General features: G+C 43.5%; 1 protein-coding gene across 3 annotated transcripts in view; it reads left to right on the top strand.

Moving 5' to 3' along the window:
- The window catches only part of fcho1 (FCH and mu domain containing endocytic adaptor 1), a 69,293-nt gene that overhangs the window by 33,791 nt on the left and 13,919 nt on the right, over window positions 1–21,583 (top strand). Inside the window, exons 4-17 of one of the 3 annotated variants that reach the window (XM_072681347.1) lie at window positions 6,887–6,961; window positions 11,169–11,310; window positions 12,403–12,555; window positions 12,786–12,890; window positions 13,843–13,932; window positions 14,427–14,523; window positions 15,133–15,250; window positions 15,506–15,530; window positions 16,325–16,385; window positions 17,003–17,196; window positions 17,753–17,777; window positions 17,997–18,053; window positions 19,298–19,349; window positions 21,416–21,534. In XM_072681347.1, coding sequence (XP_072537448.1) covers window positions 6,887–6,961; window positions 11,169–11,310; window positions 12,403–12,555; window positions 12,786–12,890; window positions 13,843–13,932; window positions 14,427–14,523; window positions 15,133–15,250; window positions 15,506–15,530; window positions 16,325–16,385; window positions 17,003–17,196; window positions 17,753–17,777; window positions 17,997–18,053; window positions 19,298–19,349; window positions 21,416–21,534 — 1,313 coding nt within the window. Of the gene's footprint in view, window positions 1–6,886; window positions 6,962–11,168; window positions 11,311–12,402; window positions 12,556–12,785; window positions 12,891–13,842; window positions 13,942–14,426; window positions 14,524–15,132; window positions 15,251–15,505; window positions 15,531–16,324; window positions 16,386–17,002; window positions 17,197–17,752; window positions 17,778–17,996; window positions 18,054–19,297; window positions 19,350–21,415; window positions 21,535–21,583 lie in introns of all 3 variants that reach the window. The other 2 variants (XM_072681348.1, XM_072681345.1) reach the window with 2 other exon arrangements.

Below are 21,583 nucleotides of genomic sequence, written 5' to 3'. Positions count from 1 at the left end.
TCTCTCTCTCTCTCTCTCTCTCGCTCTCTATCACTGTCCTCTTCTCATTATATCCTCTCTCTCTGTCTCTCTCTTCTTCTCCTTATATTCATTCTCTCTCTCTCTCTCTCTCTCTCTCTCTCTCTCCCCACCCCCTTGTGACGGCTGTTTTTCAGCACACACTGGAGCGTTAAAACACACCGACATGTGAGGAGTAGCACTGTGCACAAAGACCTCACTGTCCACACCCAGAAATACACACACACACACACACACACACACACACACTTAAACACACACTTAAACACGCAGAGGGCAGCTCAGGCCATTCAGGCTGCTCAGACTCTGACAGGTTGAGGCTGGAGTTCCAGCGTTCACGTAGCGTTTACTCCAGCACACCTGAAGCCTGAGATCAGCTGAGATCCGTTCTTATGTTATTTTTATTCCTATATATCAATTATTATCTCTGTATGTATTTTATACTTATTTTATACCTAATTGGAGATATTTATTTTATGTATTTCTCTTTCACATGATGTTGGAAAGAGAAATACAGTCTCCACTCTAATCCACTCCATTGTCATTGTGGCCCTTGCTTTGGTGCGCAGTCATGTTGGAACAGGAAGGGGCCGTCCACAAACTCTTCTCGCAAAGTTAGGAGCATGAACTTGACCACAATCTCTCAGCCTGCTGAAGCATTAAGAGTTCCTTTCGCTGGAACTAAGAGGCCGATACCCATCTCCTGAGAAACAGCCCCACACCATGATCCCCCCTCCACCAAACTTTACACTTGACACAATAAAGTCAGACGAGTACCGTTCTCCTGGCAACCGCCAAACCCAGACTCGTCCATCGGATTGCCGGCCTGAGAAGCGTGATTCGTCACTCCAGAATCTCCAGAATCAGAGTCCAGTGTCTGCTTTACACCACTGCATCCGATGCTTTGCGCTCTGTGATGTGAGACCTGGAATCGGCTGCTCGGCCATGGAAACCCATTCCATGAAGCTCTATAGAGAGCGATTATAGAGAGATATCAAGAGAGAGAGTCGTATATAGAGATAGATAAAGATATAGAAAGAGAGCAAGAGAGAGAGAGATAGAGAGTGATGGATAGATAGATAGAGCGTGATGGATAGATAGAGAGAGCGAGCGAGAGAGAGATAGAGAGAGCGAGCAAGAGAGAGATAGAGAGAGAGTGATGGATAGATAGATAGAGATAGAGATAGAGCGAGCGAGAGAGAGAGTCGTATATAGAGATAGATAAAGATATAGAAAGAAAGCAAGAGAGAGAGAGATAGAGAGTGATGGATAGATAGATAGAGCGTGATGGATAGATAGAGAGAGCGAGCGAGAGAGAGATAGAGAGAGCGAGCAAGAGAGAGATAGAGAGAGAGTGATGGATAGATAGAGAGAAAGAGAGAGAGAGAGTCGTATATAGAGATAGATAAAGATATAGAAAGAGAGCAAGAGAGAGATAGAGAGAGCGAGCGAGAGAGCGATAGAGAGAGCGAGAAATAGATAGAGAGAAATAGATAGAGAGAGTGATGGAGCGAGAGAGAGATAGAGAGAGAGTGATGGATAGATAGAGAGAAAGAGAGAGAGTGTGATAGACAGAGATAGATAAAGATATAGAAAGAGATCGAGAGAGAGAGAGAAATAGATATAGAGAGAGAGAGACTGAGAGACAGCAAGAAATAGATAGAGAGAGTGATGGAATGAGATAGATAGAGAAAGAGTGATAGAGATAGAGAAAGAGTGATAGAGATAGATAGAGAGAGAGTGATAGAGATAGATAGATTGAGAGAGAGAGATCTAGTGATGGATAGATAGATAGATAGATAGATAGAGAGAGAGAGAGAGAGAGAGAGAGAGCAAAAAGGAGAGAGTGAGAGTGATGAATAGAGATAGATAAAGAGAGAGAGATGAATAGAGATAGATAAAGAGAGAGAGAGATGAATTGAGATAAAGAGAGAGAGATGAATAGAGATAAAGAGAGAGATGAATAGAGATAGAGAGAGAGATGAATAGAGATAGAGAGAGAGAGAGATGAATAGAGGAAGATAAAGAGAGAGAGATGAATAGAGATAGATAGAGAGAGAGATGAATAGAGATAGATAGAGAGAGATGAATAGAGATAGATAGAGAGAGATGAAGAGATAGATAGAGAGAGATGAATAGAGATAGAGAGAGAGAGAGAGATGAATAAAGATAGATAGAGAGAGAGATGAATAGAGAAAGATAGAGAGAGAGAGATGAATAGAGAAAGATAGAGAGACAGAGATGAATAGAGAGAGAAAGATAGAGAGAGAGAGAGATGAATAGAGATAGATAGAGAGAGAGATGAATAGAGATAGATAGAGAGAGAGAGATGAATAGAGAGAGAGAGATGAATAGAGATAGAGAGAGAGAGATGAATAGAGATAGAGAGAGAGAGATGAATAGAGAAAGATAGAGAGACAGAGATGAATAGAGAGAGAAAGATAGAGAGAGAGAGAGATGAATAGAGATAGATAGAGAGAGAGATGAATAGAGATAGATAGAGAGAGAGAGATGAATAGAGAGAGAGAGATGAATAGAGATAGATAGAGAGAGATGAATAGAGATAGATAGAGAGAGATGAATAGAGATAGAGAGAGAGAGATGAATAGAGAGAGAGAGATGAATAGAGATAGAGAGAGAGAGATGAATAGAGATAGAGAGAGAGAGATGAATAGAGAAAGATAGAGAGACAGAGATGAATAGAGAGAGAAAGATAGAGAGAGAGAGAGATGAATAGAGATAGAGAGAGAGAGAGATGAATAGAGATAGATAGAGAGAGAGAGATGAATAGAGATAGATAGAGAGAGAGAGATGAATAGAGATAGATAGAGAGAGAGAGATGAATAGAGATAGATAGAGAGAGAGAGATGAATAGAGAAAGATAGAGAGAGAGAGATGAATAGAGATAGATAGAGAGAGAGAGATGAATAGAGATAGATAGAGAGAGAGAGATGAATAGAGATAGATAGAGAGAGAGAGAGATGAATAGAGATAGATAGAGAGAGAGAGAGATGAATAGAGATAGATAGAGAGAGAGAGATGAATAGAGATAGATAGAGAGAGAGAGATGAATAGAGATAGATAGAGAGAGAGAGATGAATAGAGATAGATAGAGAGAGAGAGATGAATAGAGAAAGATAGAGAGAGAGAGATGAATAGAGATAGATAGAGAGAGAGAGATGAATAGAGAAAGATAGAGAGAGAGAGATGAATAGAGATAGATAGAGAGAGAGAGATGAATAGAGATAGATAAAGAGAGAGAGATAAATAGAGATAGATAAAGAGAGAGAGATGAATAGAGAAAGATAGAGAGAGAGATGAATAGAGAAAGATAGAGAGAGAGAGATGAATAGAGATAGATAAAGAGAGAGAGATGAATAGAGATAGATAGAGAGAGAGAGAGATGAATAGAGATAGATAGAGAGAGAGAGAGATGAATAGAGATAGATAGAGAGAGAGAGATGAATAGAGAAAGATAGAGAGAGAGAGATGAATAGAGATAGATAGAGAGAGAGAGATGAATAGAGATAGATAAAGAGAGAGAGATGAATAGAGATAGATAGAGAGAGAGAGAGATGAATAGAGATAGATAGAGAGAGAGAGAGATGAATAGAGAAAGATAGAGAGAGAGAGATAAATAGAGATAGATAAAGAGAGAGAGATGAATAGAGATAGATAGAGAGAGAGGTGAATAGAGATAGATAGAGAGAGAGAGATGAATAGAGATATATATAGAGAGAGAGATGAATAGAGATATATATAGAGAGAGAGATGAATAGAGATAGAGAGAGAGTGATATAGATAGATAGAGAGAGAGAGATAAATAGAGATAGATAAAGAGAGAGAGATGAATAGAGATAGATAGAGAGAGAGATGAATAGAGATAGATAGAGAGAGAGAGATGAATAGAGATATATAGAGAGAGAGAGATGAATAGAGATAGAGAGAGAGTGATATAGATAGATAGAGAGAGAGAGATAAATAGAGATAGATAAAGAGAGAGAGATGAATAGAGATAGAGAGAGAGTGATATAGATAGAGAGAGATAAATAGAGATAGATAAAGAGAGAGAGATGAATAGAGATAGATAGAGAGAGAGATGAATAGAGATAGATAGAGAGAGAGATGAATAGAGATAGAGAGAGAGAGAGAGATGAATAGAGATAGAGAGAGAGAGAGAGATGAATAGAGATAGAGAGAGAGTGATATAGATAGATAGAGAGAGAGAGATAAATAGAGATAGATAAAGAGAGAGAGATGAATAGAGATAGATAGAGAGAGAGATGAATAGAGATAGAGAGAGAGTGATATAGATAGATAGAGAGCTAGAAAGTGATAGAGCTAAAGAGTGATAGAGAGTAATAGACATAGATAGAGAGAGAGATAGAAAGTGATAGAGCTAAAGAGTTATAAAGAGTGATAGAAAGAATTAGAGACAGATAAAAGTAGAGAGAGACAAAGAGAATGATAGAGATATATAAATTGATAGAGATAGAGAGAGAGTAATAGAGAGAGAGAGAGAGAGAGAGAGAGAGAGAGAGAGTTTTAGCGGGTAGCTTTTATGTAATTATTTATGTCATTACTTGTGAATTGCACAAAATAGAACAGTAATGACCCCAGACTGCTGAGAGTTCCCCCTGACAGTGAAAGCTGCATTACTCCGGGACGTCTGTAGAAGCTGGTGGGCTGTTCTCTGCTAACAGAAGTTTTTAAAGGGTTAAAAGCGACCGAGCAGTTCAGACTCAATAAAAACAGATTGAGCAATACACACACACACACACACATACTTGGCCAGACAGATACACACTGCACTGCCGAGCTCTGTCCATCACCAGACAAGCCGCTGAAATCTGTCAGAAAGGTTGGAGGACTGTAGTGATCTGGACGGAGAGGCCGAGCGCTGCTGCTGTCAGCGGAGTTCGCTGGGATTTATTTATATGAATCGATTCTCTGAGCCGCTCGTCTGGAAGCTCGGAGAAGCTCGGCCGTCTGCTCTCGGCTCTCTCCGGAGCTTCTGCTGTTGATGCTGTTGTTTTGTGAACCGCAGAAGAAAATCGGTGGGACGTTTGGCTGGAGATGAGGCTCTTCTTTCAGTGATGAGCTCTTCCCCGCTCTCGGCCCAAACGCAGTCCAGCGGCTTATCAGGAGGGCTGATTGTGGAGAGCCTGATAAGGAGCGTTTGGGATTCGGCCGTGGCTCAAATTCTCAAGCAGACTCTGAGCTTTTCTGTCTGCCTTTCTTTTTCTTTCTCTGCTTAGCACCACCTTAGCAACCATCTGGGGTACTTTAGCAACCGCATGAAATACCACAGCAACTGCCATAGCAACCATCTGGAACACCTAAACAATCACCTGAAATACTATAGCAACCACTACAGCAACCATCAAGAACATCTTAGCAACCACCTGAAATACCACAGCAACCGCCATAGCAACCATGTTTTCCATCAACTTTTCTCTGCTAAGCAACATCCTAGCAACCAACTGACATACCATAGCAACCACCATAGCAACTATCAAGAACATCTTAGCAACCACCTAAAATACCACAGCAACCACTATAGCAACCATGTTTTCCATCAGCTTGTCTTTCTTTTTTTTTTCTCTGCCAAACAACACCGTAGCAACCAACTGACATAACATAGCAACCATTAACAACATCTTACCAACTACCTAAAATACCACAGCAACCACCATAGCACCCATGTTTTCTTGTTTTCTGTCTTTCTCTGCTAAGCAACCACTGGAAACACTATAGCAACCACCTGGAACACCAAGAAAAATCACCTGAAATATTACAAAAACCATAGGAGCCATAGCAACTACCTAGAAACACTTACATAGCACCATAGCAACCACTTAGTAACAGTCAAAAAAACAGACACACACAGACACACAGCCAGATGTTTTTCTTGCTGTCAGCAGATGGTTATTAAATCTGTACTCTCTCTCTCTCTCTGTCTCTCGCTCTGTCTGTCTATCTCTCTCTCTCTCTCGCTCTGTTTCTCGCTCTGTCTCTCGCTCTCTCTGTCTGTCTCTGTCTCGCTCTCTGTCTGTCTCTGTCTCGCTCTCTCTGTCTGTCTCTGTCTCACTCTCTGTCTGTCTCTGTCTCACTCTCTGTCTGTCTCTGTCTCTCTCTCTTTGTCTCGCTCTCTCTCTGTCTGTCTCTCTCTCTCTCTGTCTCGCTCTCTCTCTCTGTCTGTCTGTCTCTCTCTCTCTGTCTCTCTCTATATCTCTCTCTCTCTCTCTCTCTCTCTGTCTCTCTCTCTCTCTCTCTCTCTCTCTGTCTCTCTCTCTCTCTCTCTCTCTCTGTCTCTCTCTCTCTCTCTCTCTCTCTCTCTCTCTGTCTCTCTCTCTCTCTCTCTCTCTCTCTCTGTCTCTCTCTCTCTGTCTCTCTCTCTCTCTCTCTGTCTCTCTCTCTCTCTGTGTAATTGGAATGTAATAGAAGGCATCAAAAGACGAACAGGTTTATATTTCCTCGGGCGCTACGGAGTCGTTTACAAGCCGGCCGTGATGTTTACACTTAGATTTAGCACATCCACCCAGTGACATTTACACTACAGGCTGCAGGGCATTCCCGTCCCGACCAACCGCCAGTTAACCGTCGAGTGTAAACACTTCAGCGTGTGATTTAGAAACGAGAGAATTACCACGTTAATCAGCTACTGAAACTGAATGCTGATGGTGGTGCTCCATCCCAGACCTTCTATCATCTAGTAGAAAGCCTTCCTCCCTGGACAGTAGAAGCAGGATCAACTCTTAATACCCTTTCAGAAGAAACAATGAATGAGCAGGTGTCCCAATACTTTTGTCTACATGGTGCAGCTGTTTGATTAATATATGCGTGTATGTGTTTGTTTGTGTATCAGGGCCGCCGTCGAGGAGACCTACTCCAAATCCATGAGCAAACTGGCCAAGATGGCCAGCAATGGAAGCCCACTTGGGTAAGTCATCCTTCATCCATCATCATGATCATCTCTATGGCTGTCTGAAGTTCAGTGATCCTGTCCGAACAGTCCGTTACTGTCTAATTAAACGAGGCCGAAGCTGCTTTTCCTGTTGTTTTTGAAGAGCAGCCGACCGTTAGCACATCACGTCGCACCTGCAGGTCAATATTACCACCTAATCATTTCAGCTATTATTATCCCGAGTGTTCCAGCTACGTTATTTCTTCCGTTTAGATGCATTTTTAAAGTTTCAGATATTTTAAACATATATGCATATGCATATTTGCATTTGTGTAACATTTGGTTCAGAGAAGATGCACTGTACAGCACCGGTCAAAAGTTTGGACACACCTGGTTGATATGCATGCTCATGTATACTTGGAGGAAGAGTCATATTGCTCTCATTTCTCCACCTCAGTTTGTAGAGGTGGAATATTCGGGCTTTATCTTTTATATTTCTGGTTCTGGAGCGGTCTGGCCTGGTCACAGTCTCTCACACGTGTCGCATGCTGGCAGGACAAGGTTCGAAGAACGTTTTTGACCAGATTAAGTTGTAGTAAATACAAACTTTACTCAAAAGGTGGACACTTGCTCTTTTGTGGTCAATCGTGGTTCTTTCTGCTCAGATATAAAAATTAAAAGTTGGTGTTAAGGTGCTAAGGCAGCGGATGAGGTGTTTCTGATAATTTGGATAATTGCCAAAGTGTTCCCAGGTGATCAATAGGACACTGGGGACACACGGGTAGCCGCCATGGTGAGGATTTCGTGGATGGGGGGTGGGGGGTGGTGGTGTTGAAGTAGCTCTAAGATAGAGAAGACCTCTCATCCCTGTCCATCTCAGCTACCAGTGAGACACTGGTAAGTGCAGCAGCAGGTGGGAGGGGTTAGCTGTCCTCATGGCTTCTGGTTGGGTGAAAGATATTTATTTATTTATTTATTTATTTAAGCCGTTTTCTCCCCAAATTAGATTGCCAGTTACCCAACCCGTACATATTCTCCCCCCCCCCTCCTATCACACGCAACACCCCTGACACTAGTGAAGGCGAGACCAACACACGCCCCCTCTGACACGTACGCAGCCAGCCACACCTCTTTTTCCAACACCTGGAGGGAAGCGCCGTATACAATAATAAATAATCGTTGTTTACAAAAACAATCAGTTTCCAGTTAGTTTTCCTCTGAAACCGTCTACCGAGCTGCAGTGACCGTCTACAAATGACATTATAAACGGCGATCATGGGGCCCAAGCACTTTGTCGAACTGGTGGAACACAAACAATGAGGACGCTTCCAGGATGGCTTCTGTTTATAGTAGATATAACAAACTCAAAGTCAGGAGGAACTACCAAATACCCCTGCCACTCTGCTATTGGCTGAGCTGAGATTTCGCTGTAGGACAACAACAACAAACAGAATAATAAAAAAAAACATGGCTGTGTAAATGTTAGCTGCAGGGTCGGAAAATGCCACATGTCCACAGTTAATGTGAAACTGGCTTTACACAGCTGATACGGGCAACATCAGTAACCCTTAAACTCTAAAATAAATATAAAAATACCTTTAGTTACGCTTTTAAAAGTATGTGAGATATGAATATGTTTTGAATGTAAATCATAAAAGTCAGGATTTCAGAAATCCAGTGTGATGTCATTCAGATTTGTCTGCTAGTCTGTAGAACTTGTGGACGGTGTGGCTTGTGTTTCTGAGGAAGTCGAGGGTTCTTGGTATAGTGCAGCAATTACAGGAAGTTGTGTGTGTGTGTGTGTGTGTGTGTGTGTGTGTGTGTGTGTGTGCACGTTATATTTGTGGTCTCAAACCTGTCAACTCAGTTTACAATTGGGACATGTGGTCTTATGGGGGCCATGCCTGTGGTCCTCATAAGAGCGAAGATATGCATGTGTAGTTTTTTACATCTTGAACATTTGGTGAAGTCTCCTCATTATGCCTAAACATGACTGTGTGTGTGTGTGTGTGTGTGTGTGTGTGTGTGTGTGTGTGTGTGTGTGTTATTTCTGTGGTCTGGTCTTTTTTGCTCAATGCTAACAGCATTCTGAACTTCCTTTCTGCCTCACCATGCTGTGTGTGCGCGCGTGTGTGTGTGTGTGTGTGTGTGTATATATATATATATAGCTTTGTCAGTAGCTCTTTCTGTGTGTGTGATCTGCTTTAGAGGATTGATGAGAATAAAATCAACAGGGTTGTAATACATTAGAGTTTAAGCAGTGTTCAAAATAACTGCTGACCCTCGTCTATACTTCTCGTCAGGACAGGGACAGGGAAGACAGGCTAGCCTGTGCTTTGTCTTTAGTGGAAGGACAAGACAGCAATATTTACCATTTGTCACGAACACAGATGGAATTTGGCTTCGGGTTTTATCCCATTAGTTTCAGTAAACACACACACACACACACACCAGTGAAACACACACCGTGGACAGTGAACACACATGCCCGGAGTGGTGGACAGCCACCATTGTCCGACTGCTACAACAAACCGCAGTTTTGATGGTCAGAGAATCTTTGTCTGTAGTTGTGTAACGTAGACAGGAAGACCTTTCTGTGGTTGTCTGTCGTGGACAAGAAGGCTTGTCTGTGGTTGTCTGTTGTAGACAGATAGGTCTGTCTGCAGTTGTCTAGTGAACATGAAGGCCTGTCTGCAGTCGTCTGTGGTAGACAGGACGGCTCGTCTGCGGAGGACATGAAGGCTTGTCTCTGGTTATCTGTAGTGGGCAGGAAGGCTCGTCTGTGGTTGTCTGTAGTGGACATGAAGGCATGTTTGTAGTTTTCTGTGATTGACTGAAAGGCTTGTCTGTATTTGACTGGAAGGCTTGTCTGTATTTGACTGGAAGGCTTGTCTGTATTTGACTGGAAGGCTTGTCTCCAGTTATTTGTAGTGGGCAGGAAGGCTTCTCTGTGGTTGTCTGTGGAGGACAAAAAAAGCTCGTCTGTGGTTGTCTGTGGAGGACAGAAAGACTTGTCTGTGGTTGTCTGTGGAGGACAAAAAGGCTCGTCTGTGGTTGTCTGTGGAGGACAGAAAGACTTGTCTGTGGAGGACAGAAAGGCTTGATAGTGGTGAACATGGTGGCATGCTTGTAGTTTTCTATGGTCGACTGAAAGGCTTCTCTGTAGTTAATTGGAAAGCCTGTCTTTGGTTGTCTGTTGTGGACAGGAAGTTTCGTCTGTAAAGGATGGGGAGACTTGTCTGTAGTTGACCGGAAAGCTTGTCTACAGCTGTCTGTAGTGGACAGGAAGGATTGTCTGTAGTTGTCTTTAGTGGACGGGAAGGCTTGTCTGTAGTTGTCTTTAGTGGACGGGAAGGCTTGTCTGTAGTTGTCTTTAGTGGATGGGAAGGCTTGTCTGTAGCAGATGAGGAGAGCTGGTTGTAGTTATAGTAGTAATAGTAAACGGGACATCCTGTCAGTAATGATTGGAAAGGCGTGTCTGCAGTTGTCTGTAGTGGACAGGAGACTTAATTGTCTGAGGAGGATGGGAAGACTCGTCAGTAATTGAGGCTTATCTTTATTTGTCTTTTAATGCACAGGAATGCACAGTCTTATCTTTTATGTAGTACATAGGAAGTCTTGTCTTTGTCTGTAGTGGAGAGGACGGTTTGTCTGTAGTTGTCTGTAGTAGACAGGTTTGTCTGTAATTGTCTGAGGAGGATGGGAAGACTTGTCTGTAGTTCCCGGGAAGACTTATCTTTATTTGTCTTTAATGGACAGGAAGTCTTGTCTTTGTCTGTAGTGGACAGGACGGTTTGTCTGTAGTGGACACAAAAAGGCTGTAATTGTCTGTAAAGGATGGGAAGACTCATCTGTAGTTGAGGCTTTTCTTTATTTGTCTTTAATGGACAGGAAGTCTTATCTTTTATGTAGTACATGGGAAGTCTTGTCTTTTCTGTAGTGGACAGGACGGTTTGTCTGTAGTTGTCTGTAGTGGACAGAAAGGCTGCAATTGTCTGTAAAGGAGGGGAAGACTCATCTGTAGTTGAGGCTTTTCTTTATTTGTCTTTAATGGACAGGAAGTCTTATTTGTTTATGTAGTACATGGGAAGTCTTGTCTTTTCTGTAGTGGACAGGACGGTTTGTCTGTAGTTGTCTGTAGTGGACAGGACAGTTTGTCTGTAGTTGTCTGTAGTCGACGGGATCTTCTGTTTGTCTTTGTCTCTCACCCCTCCTCTCTCCCTCTCTCTGTCTCTCTGTGCAGTACATTTGCTCCTATGTGGGATGTGTTCCGGGTGTCGTCGGACAAGTTGGCCCTGTGTCACCTCGAGCTGATGAGGAAGATGAATGACCTCATCCGTGACATCAACAAGTACAGCGAGGAACAGGTCAAAGTTCACCGGAAGGTACCAGCGCACCTCTGACCTGTATCTGCCCTTGTGATCGGCTGATTCACCCACCTCCGTCTGCTACCAGACGTCAGGGCATATGGCTCTACGTGTGCTCAGAATACAGAGAGTGGTTCCCCAAGTACTGCACTGCATGTCCAAAAGTATACAGACAGGACTGACCTCACAGGTGCTCTCATGACTGAATGCAAGCAAATTCTCCTCACAGTGCTCACAGTACAGCAGGATAGAAGAGTCTGTTACTTTAGCAATTGGGGGCGAACATTGGGGCATACAGGGTAGCTTGAACCAAATATGCTAATGAGATTCAGTGGATTCTAGCTTGAGGCTACAAATTAAAAGGGCCCCAATTGGCTCTTTCCTTATCTATTAGCAGCATTAGCATTTCTGGTCCAACTCCATTGTACTTTTTTACAGTTGAGTTAGGCATATAAAACCATTTTCTGAAGCATTTTCACTCCATTGTCCCTTAGTTAAAAATGCAATATTTGGACAAAAGTATTGGGACACCTGTTCATTCATTGTTTATCCTAAAATTAAGTGTTTTAACAAGAGCTGATCCTGCTTTTGTTGGAGTAACTGTTCAGGGAGGAAGACTTTTCTACTAGATTTTGGAGGAGTATTGCTGTGAGGATTTGATTGCATTCCACAACAAGAGCGTTAGTGAGGTTATTATGTTGGATGATCACCACCTCACTTCATCATCCCCAACTCATCTCAAAAGTACCGGATGGAGCACCACCACCACCACCATCATTCCAGAGAACACAGTTTTTCCACTGCTCCACAGCTCAATGCTGGGAGTCTTTATAACCCCTCTAGCCCAAGCTTGGCTCATGATGGTTCATGGTGTTTGTCTGCTCCAGAGAGACCTATTCTATTGGCGATATATGTGTATGTTCATTTGCACATCTCTCTAAAAAAAAAAAAAAAATGCATTCATTAGAAGGGGTGTCCACAAACATTTGGACATGTAGTGTAGTTAAATAAGTACTGCGCTTTGCGCAAATATATAAAACATAGTGTTTAAAAATATATGTATATATATGTGTGTGTGTGTGTGTGTGTGTGTGTGTGTGTGTTTCTCAGACAAAGGAGGAGGTGATGGGCACTCTGGAGGCTGTCCAGACTCTGCAGGTGCAGAATGGTCAGTTACAGAAGGCCAGAGAAGGCTACCACACCAAATGTATGGAGCTAGAACGCCTGCGTAAAGAAGCAGCCCCTCAGAAGGAGCTGGAGAAGGTGTGTGTGTGTGGTAGTAGAATGTGCATATATATATATATATATATATATATATATATATATATATATATATATATATATATGTATATGTGTGTATGTGTATATGTGTGTGTGGATGTGCTCGAGCGGTGTATTAGAACTGCAATGTAGTGCAATCAGCAAGAATGATCATTATTATTAAGGTTATATTTGTGTTTTTATTGGTTTCCTGTTCTTCACAATGTGATCAGGCCGATCTGAAGTCTAAGAAGGCAGCCGAGTCCTTTGCAGCATCTATAGAGAAGTTTAACCGTGCTGGTGGAGACTTTGAACAGAAGATGAGTGAGTCCGCACAGGTGTGTATGTCTATTTAACAGTCTATCTACTTACAGCCTGCTTAAAAAGTAGAGGATCCTCCAGAATCAAATCCACCGACTTCAGAATTGCTTATGGTCAAACTTTGTTGCCTTTAGAAGGAAGAAGCTCTCAATCAAAAGTCTGGGGATAAGTGCCTTGTTTAAGCTAGAGCTACTGTTCTTCCTTCTAAAACTGCTGTTCCCAATGGACCCTCTAAAACTACTGTTCCCAATGGGCCCTCTAAAACTACTGTTCCCAATGGACCCTCTAAAACTACTGTTCCCAATGGACCCTCTAAAACTACTGTTCCCAATGGACTCTCTAAAACTACTGTTCCCAATGGACCCTCTAAAACTACTGTTCCTAATGGGCCCTCTAAAACTACTGTTCCCAATGGACCCTCTAAAACTACTGTTCCCAATGGACCCTCTAAAACTACTGTTTGACTGGTTTTAAATGGAACACTTGAACAGCCCTGGTCTGTAGCTGCACAGATCCCGACCTGTTATATCATGAAAAAGAACAGACCTCAAAAGGTCATAATCATTCCTTCAAATAAATATGGCTAAAATCCCTGGTGCTTGTTGTCATGGCAACATTACACAGCTGGAGCAAGTCTAATAAAGGGCAGAACCTGAAGGCTTAACATTGAGATCAACTGAATCATCCACTGCAGCTCTGATCTCTATTCTGGAAGTTTCACTGACCTCACTAATGGTCTAGTCATTGAATGCAATCAAATCCTCACCGCAATGCTCCTCCAAAATCTAGCAGAAAGCCTTCTTCCTCCCTGGACAGTAGAGACAGTTACTCCAACAAAAGCAGAGTCAACTCTTTTTAGTACCCTTGATTTCAGAAGAAACCGTGAATGAGCAGGTGTCCAAATACTTTTCTATTTTTAGTGGTCAGAAATACTAACCGGCTCTTTAATCATTCCTACCCCCCTTGCAGAAGTTCCAGGACATTGAAGAAGCTCACTTACGGCAGATGAAGCAACTGATCAAAGCCTACTCACATTCCATTGAGGACACACATGTACAGGTGGGACAGGTAAGACCCCTGCTTGAGCACACACTCCTCAAAAACTCGTAGAACCTACAGTTCTATACAAAGCTTCAGCACCTGTTGCTGCCGAAACTGCCCTGACCCATCGAGGCATCTGGACACCTTCAGACTGTTATTCGTGAGGTGGTCCCTCCCTTCATGAGCATCACTGAGCCTTGGGTAGCCATGACCCTGGCCTTCCTTGGAGCACTTTTGGTAGGTCAGTACTGACCACTGCATACCGGGGACACCTCACAACACCTGCTCTGCCTGATGTTTTGGAAATGTTCTGACCCAGTCATTGTCTAGAACCTCACAGTTTGGTTCTTGTCAGAGTTTCTCCGATTCTTACGCTTGCTCATTTTTCCAGCTTCAGCACCTCCATCACCTTCCAGAACTGATGGTTTGCTTGTAGCTTCTAAGGCTGGCTAACTTCACACTGGCTGTAGCTGAACTGTGTCTCTCTGTCTCCTTCTCCTTTCTTATCCCAGGTTCATGAGGAGTTTAAGCAGAACGTGGAGAACATTGGTATTGGGAGCCTAATCCAGAAGTTCACAGAGCAGAAGGGCACAGGCAAAGACAGGCCAGGTACTGTATCCCATCATCCTGGCTCAGTTTCAGAACATCACAGAAGAATGGAACGAGGTTTTGGGGAGATGAGGAGCGACAAGCTGCTATAAACCCACTGTTTGAGAAATGTGAACATCATCATAAACGTTTAAAGGCTTTATGTTGACGGCCCTGTTGCTGAAGTGGTAGGCCTCAAGAGAGCATCCCTGAGGAACGCTGAGGAACCCACTGAAAGAAAAGGCCCTAGTGTTTCTACATGAGCTTCATCTCAGACTGAGACTGCAGAGGATTGTTAATGGAGAGGCTTACATTACCTGTAGCATGTAGTCCATTTACATTTATAGCATTTAGCTGATGCTCTTATCCAGAGTGACTTACAAGGTTACTGGTATTACAGAGGAGGGTCAATGTAGTGTTAGGAGTCTTGCCCAAGGACTCTTATTGGTGTAGCACAGCATAGTCACCCAGACCAGGAATCGAACCCCAGTCTCCCACATGGTGTGGTAGCTCAATGGTACTGGTGTTATCCGTTGCACCACGCCAACAAAGTAGACAGGAATTGATCTAAAGTGTGTGTGATCCCATAGAGGTGTTTCTGACGTGTGTGTGTGTTTGTGTGTTTTCCAGGTCCTGTGGGATTTGAGGAGTACCTGTCTTCTCAGTTGCCGGACAATAACAAGAAAAGTCGTGCCAAAGCCTTCAGAATACCCGGCCTGGGCAAGAGGGACAAAGAACCAGACTCCACGTGAGTTTTTTTTTACACACACACACACACACACACACACACACACACACACACACACAAACATGCACAGACTTATACCTCTTATATATATTTGTCACTTATATATATTTGTCACACTCAGACTTATATATATTTGTCACTTAAACTGAGTGGAACCAGCCAAACCAATGTAATGGTGTTATGCAGTGTGTGTGTGTGTGTGTGTGTGTGTGTTGCTATTAGTGTGTTATTAATGTTGTCATGTGGTTTTTCTAGGGATTCTGCGCTGAACGATGCCCCGGTAAGTCTAAACACCACAAATGTCTCACACATGCACACACACACACACACACACACACACACACTGTTGTTTTTTTCAGTCTCAGAATGTGAGGTCAGCAGCAGCTCACCTGATTTACCATCATTAAGCCCTGATTTACCACCAAACCAGGTGTTGATCTGAGGAGAACTCTAAATAACACTAGACTCCATGAGAGAGGAGAACTTTGGAGATGTTCTAATGATGAACACAGTGATGGAGAACCTCCACCACCTTCTGTAGGAGTATTATTATTATTAGTGTTTATTCTAATATTAGTGATTTACTGAGGAGATAAGGAACTTTTGTGAATCCTGTGTTTACAAGTGTGTGTGTGTGTGTGTGTGTGTGTGTGTGTGTGTGTGTGTGTCTGATGGGTCACTGAATGAAATGACGCACTGTGTTGTGTCAGGTTACTCCAGCAGGCTATATTTAAGTCTTCTCGCAGGGTTAAGAGCTGCTGACTGTCAGAGGCCTTTTTTAACACACACATGTCATTAACAGACATCAGGGTTATAGCAAACACACACACACACACACGTTACATAATCACAGTCTCTCCGACCATAGCACCACTATTCCTCAGTCTCTCCTGCTCTATTCCCCTGCTGTTTGTTTTGGTCTCAGCCATAGCAACGGTGTTTTCCTTTGGTTCTAGACCTATAAAGTTGCCCTCTTTTTCTAGGAGTGTGAGGAGGAGGAGGAGGAGGAGGAGGAAGCTGTAACCACATCTTCATCATGTCTCACTTTCTGCTGTTTCTTGTGTTTGTCTTTAGAGTTCCCCCCTGGAGGTGGACGATGAGGGGTTCGTTATCCGTGCTGATGTTAATCAGAATGATATCCTTAACATTGCACAACTATGTGTGTGTGTGTGTGTGTGTGTGTGTGTGTGTCTGTGTGTGTGGACTTTACAGTTTGACAGTCAGACAAAAGCTAATATTACATTATAATACTGAACAGAAATGCTCTGAACCTCTCACACACACACACACACACACATATACACACTGAACAGTACACCGTACACCACGCAGCACACCTGAGAGCTGATAGTGTTGCTTCAGTAACGGCAGGAAGCAGGCTGTGATAGGTTAGCTGGAGGATGTTGAATTTTCAACGGCTCTTTCCTAATCTCTCTCACACACTCATACATGCGCACACACACTTACACACATACTCCAAAGCTCAGTGCTGGGGGGTGTATACCCCTCTAGCCCACGCCTGTCATAATGTTTTGGCTCATCAGTGTTTTCACTTAAATACTGAAGTCGTACGGATTTGACTGAAAGTCTTTTGTGCTTAAAAACGTGGTTTCAGGTGACAGTCAGGCTTTAATGAGGAGGAAGTAAGCGGTACACACGTGTGTGTGTGTGTGTGTGTGTGTGTGTGTGAGAGAGAGAGAGACAGAGATGTCTGTATCTGTATGACCCTTAACGGCTCCTGTGCTGGTTCACGCTGTGCGGAGGAGAAGGAGAATAATTTTTATTCCAGTGATTCTGACTTTGATGACGAGGAACCAAAGAAGTTCCACATTCAGATCCGCCCGGTGGCCAGCAGTAACCGTAGCAACTCAGCAGCTAATGAGCTGGAGCTGAAGGCCACTGTTGGGGCGCTAACCCTGCCACCTCACCGAGGAGTAAGAGAAGGGGTGGGGATAAATAAACACCCATCTGTCTGTCTGTCTGTCGTCTACTTATCTGTCTGTCTGTCTATCTGTCTGTCTGTCTATCTGTCTATCTATATGCCTGTCTGTCAGTCTACCTATCTGTCTGTTTGTCTGTCTGTCTGTCTGTCTGTTTGTCTGTCTCTCTGTCAAACTATCTATCTGTATCTATATGCCTGTCTGTCTGTCTACCTATCTGTCTGTCTCTGTCTGTCTACCTATCTGTCTGTTTGTCTGTCTGTCAAACTATCTATCTGTCTATCTATATGCCTGTCTGTCTGTCTACCTATCTGTCTATATGCCTGTCTGTCTGTCTACCTATCTGTCTATCTATCTGTTTGTTTGTCTGTCTGTCTACCTATCTGTCTGTCTATGTCTATCTATATGCCTGTCTGTCTGTCTGTCTATCTATCTATCTGTCTATCTGTCTGTCCATCAGTCTATCTATCTGTCTATCTGCCTGCCTGTCTGTCTGTCTACATATCTGTCTGTCTACCTATGATCAAAAAAAATTCTGATACATCTCTCTTTTTTCCTTAAGGTGTCAGTCAAGAGGCATCTTTCCAGTAAGTTCAACTGGTGTGTGTGTGTGTGTGTGTGTGTGTGTGTGTGTGTGTGTGTGTGTGTCTGTTGGCCTGCTTCTCTGTTCTGCTTACACAATGAGTGTTAGTGCAGGCTGAGGGCTTGTGCCAGATACGAGTGTGTGTGTGTGTGTGTGTGTGTGTGTGTGTGTGTGTGTGTGTGTGTGTGTGTGTTTTCTCACCTCACCTCTTTATTCATTTCAGGGAATTCCAGTACAGCAGGTCGTTCTGAGGGGGAGAGTGATGGCGCCCCCCACAGGGGTAAGCAAGCACTTTTACTCTCATGTTCTCCTCTCTCATGGAGTCTAGTATTATTTAGAGTTCTCCTCAGATCAACACCTGGTTTGGTGGTAAATCAGGGCTTAATGATGGTAAATCAGGTGAGCTGCTGCTGCTGCTGCTGCTGATGGAGTTGAACACATCCTCCACGCTGTGCTGGCTGGACTGAGGGGCGTCCAGGAGAACCCTGGAGGAACTGAGCTCTGTTCTTCAGGCTAGCTCACCGACAAGATCTCACTACTTTCTTTCTTCAGAATGAGAAGCTCTTGTTTCTCCTTTTTACTGGATTTATCTTCACCTGCAAAAAAGCTTCATAAGTTTCAGTGGAAGTCAATGTAAAAAGATTTTCCTCCAGGTCATTTTGGAGCATTTTTATAGGTCCGTTTATCATGAAACTTGGACACACTGTACAGGGCAACTGCCGGATTCACATTATGGCAAAACATGTAAAGCGACCAACTTTTCCTTTTCATAATATTTTGGCTCATCAGTGTGTATTCATATCATTCACACCCACCTGCAGTGCTCTCACCAGGTGTGGTTTAGGCCTGATATTACTCAGACCCATTAGAAACCTTCCTCAGTGGGACGCTACGGATAAATAAGGGAGGTTCCTACCTGTGTAACTAATTCAGGCTCCCCAGGTCACTGCTAACTGCTAGCTAACTGAAGCGATTACTGCAGAAGATAATGAGTGTATGGCTATGAGTCACACAGAGCACCTTCTGAAGCGCTGTTCTGGGATCAGCTGAAAGGCTGATTGCTGTAATTATGGTGTCAGATCAGGGTCTATTTTTGCACTGTGGCATTTGATGGGAATAATAAAAGTGGAGGGCAATTTGTGTGTGTGTGTGTGTGTGTGTGTGTGTGTGTGTGTGTGTGTGTGTGTGTGTGTGTGTGGTCTGTCCTCATGACGTAATTCTGAATACCTCAGTGGTTGTGTAAGCTTCTTCACTTTGCTATGGAGGCTCCTGGTGATGTGTGTCTGTGTACTGTGTGTGATGAAGATGATGATGATGTGTTGTAAGGTTAATGGTTTATTGTATTGAGTTATGAGCTGTAGGGGGGGTGTAGTGCAGTGTAACGTGTGTTTTGGGAAAGGAGGTTGAGTAGTAATGTGCAGTAATGCCCGTCTGAGTGTCTCTTTTTGTCTTTTTTGACCTGTCTTTTCCTCTCTGGCTGTAATTCTTTGTTGTGACGGGCTGTAATGTGTGTTTGTGTTGTAGAGGGGGAGCAGGAGGGTTTGCGCAGGTCCACCTCCAGCCCAGACCACAGCAGGTATGTAGAGAAGGAGACAATAATGCAAAGGCAGATGTGTAGTACACAGTTACTGTCCATGGGATGAGAGTGCAGGGATAGAACAGCCCGAGATACAAGATAGTACCCCTACAAAATAAATAGTATAGTAGTGAACCAGTTCTAAAGGTGAGGTAATACATTGGTGGAACAGCCCTATAGGTGAGGCGATGTAGTAATAGACACAGCCTTAAGAACTAGACAGCAAAGTAGTGGAACAGCCCTAAAGGTGAGGCAGTATAGTAGTGGAACAGCCCTAAAGGTGAGGCAGTATAGTAGTGGAACAGCCCTAAAGGTGAGGCAGTATTATAATAGAACAGCCCTAAAGGTGAGGCAGTATAGTAGTGGAACAGCCCTAAAGGTGAGGCAGTATTATAATAGAACAGCCCTAAAGGTGAGGCAGTATAGTAGTGGAACAGCCCTAAAGGTGAGGCAGTATTATAATAGAACAGCCCTAAAGGTGAAGCAGTATAGTAGTGGAACAGCCCTAAAGGTGAGGCAGTATAGTAGTGGAACAGCCCTAAAGGTGAGGCAGTATAGTAGTGGAACAGCCCTAAAGGTGAAGCAGTATGGTAGTGGAACAGCCCTAAAGGTGAGGCAGTATTATAATAGAACAGCCCTAAAGGTGAGGAAGTATAGTAGTGGAACAGCCCTAAAGGTGAGGCAGTATGGTAGTGGAACAGCCCTAAAGGTAAGGCAGTATCGTAATGGAACAGCCCTAAAGGTGAGGCAGTATGGTAGTGGAACAGCCCTAAAGGTGAGGCAGTATGGTAGTGGAACAGCCCTAAAGGTAAGGCAGTATCGTAATGGAACAGCCCTAAAGGTGAGGCAGTATGGTAGTGGAACAGCCCTAAAGGTGAGGCAGTATGGTAGTGGAACAGCCCTAAAGGTAAGGCAGTATGGTAGTGGAACAGCCCTAAAGGTGAAGCAGTATGGTAGTGGAACAGCCCTAAAGCTAAGGCAGTATAGTAGTGGAACAGCCCTAAAGCTAAGGCAGTATAGTAGTGGAACAGCCCTAAAGGTAAGGCAGTATCGTAATGGAACAGCCCTAAAGGTGAGGAAGTATAGTAGTGGAACAGCCCTAAAGGTGAGGCAGTATGGTAGTGGAACAGCCCTAAAGGTAAGGCAGTATCGTAATGGAACAGCCCTAAAGGTGAGGCAGTATGGTAGTGGAACAGCCCTAAAGGTGAGGCAGTATGGTAGTGGAACAGCCCTAAAGGTAAGGCAGTATCGTAATGGAACAGCCCTAAAGGTGAAGCAGTATGGTAGTGGAACAGCCCTAAAGCTAAGGCAGTATAGTAGTGGAACAGCCCTAAAGCTAAGGCAGTATAGTAGTGGAACAGCCCTAAAGGTGAAGCAGTATAGTAGTGGAACAGCCCTAAAGGTGAGGAAGTATAGTAGTAGAACAGCCGTAAAAGTGAAGCAGTATAGTAGTGGAACAGCCCTAAAGGTGAGGCAGTATAGTAGTGGAACAGCCCTAAAGGTGAGGAAGTATGGTAGTGGAACAGCCCTAAAGGTGAAGCAGTATAGTAGTGGAACAGCCCTAAAGGTGAGGCAGTATCGTAATGGAACAGCCCTAAAGGTGAAGCAGTATGGTAGTGGAACAGCCCTAAAGCTAAGGCAGTATAGTAGTGGAACAGCCCTAAAGCTAAGGCAGTATAGTAGTGGAACAGCCCTAAAGGTGAAGCAGTATAGTAGTGGAACAGCCCTAAAGGTGAGGAAGTATAGTAGTAGAACAGCCGTAAAAGTGAAGCAGTATAGTAGTGGAACAGCCCTAAAGGTGAGGCAGTATAGTAGTGGAACAGCCCTAAAGGTGAGGAAGTATGGTAGTGGAACAGCCCTAAAGGTGAAGCAGTATAGTAGTGGAACAGCCCTAAAGGTGAGGCAGTATTGTTGAGGAAAAATGATATTTAAAAAAAATGATATTAAAACATATACATTACATTAACCAAAGTTTTTGACATGAATGCAAATAAGTTTTCTCTCTCTCTCTCTCTCTCTCTCTCTCTCTCTCTCGCTCTCTTTCTCGCTCTCTCTCTCTCTCTCAGGCTGAGCTCCACAGCCTCTGGTTCAGACTCGCTGTTCGGTCCTCCTCTGGAATCAGCATTCAAATCCCACAGCTTTGCGGGACGTGAGCAGCTCCAGAGCGCCTTCCCGACTTCTGAATGTAAACCTTTATCTCATTATCCCGATCGATGAAGACAGAATACACCCAC

The sequence above is a fragment of the Salminus brasiliensis genome, chromosome 6 (assembly GCF_030463535.1).
Source record: "Salminus brasiliensis chromosome 6, fSalBra1.hap2, whole genome shotgun sequence".
In the NCBI taxonomy this organism is placed as follows: Eukaryota; Metazoa; Chordata; class Actinopteri; order Characiformes; family Bryconidae; genus Salminus; species Salminus brasiliensis.
Note: the sequence above shows the minus strand (reverse complement) of the source record. Positions and strands in the feature narration are given on the sequence as shown.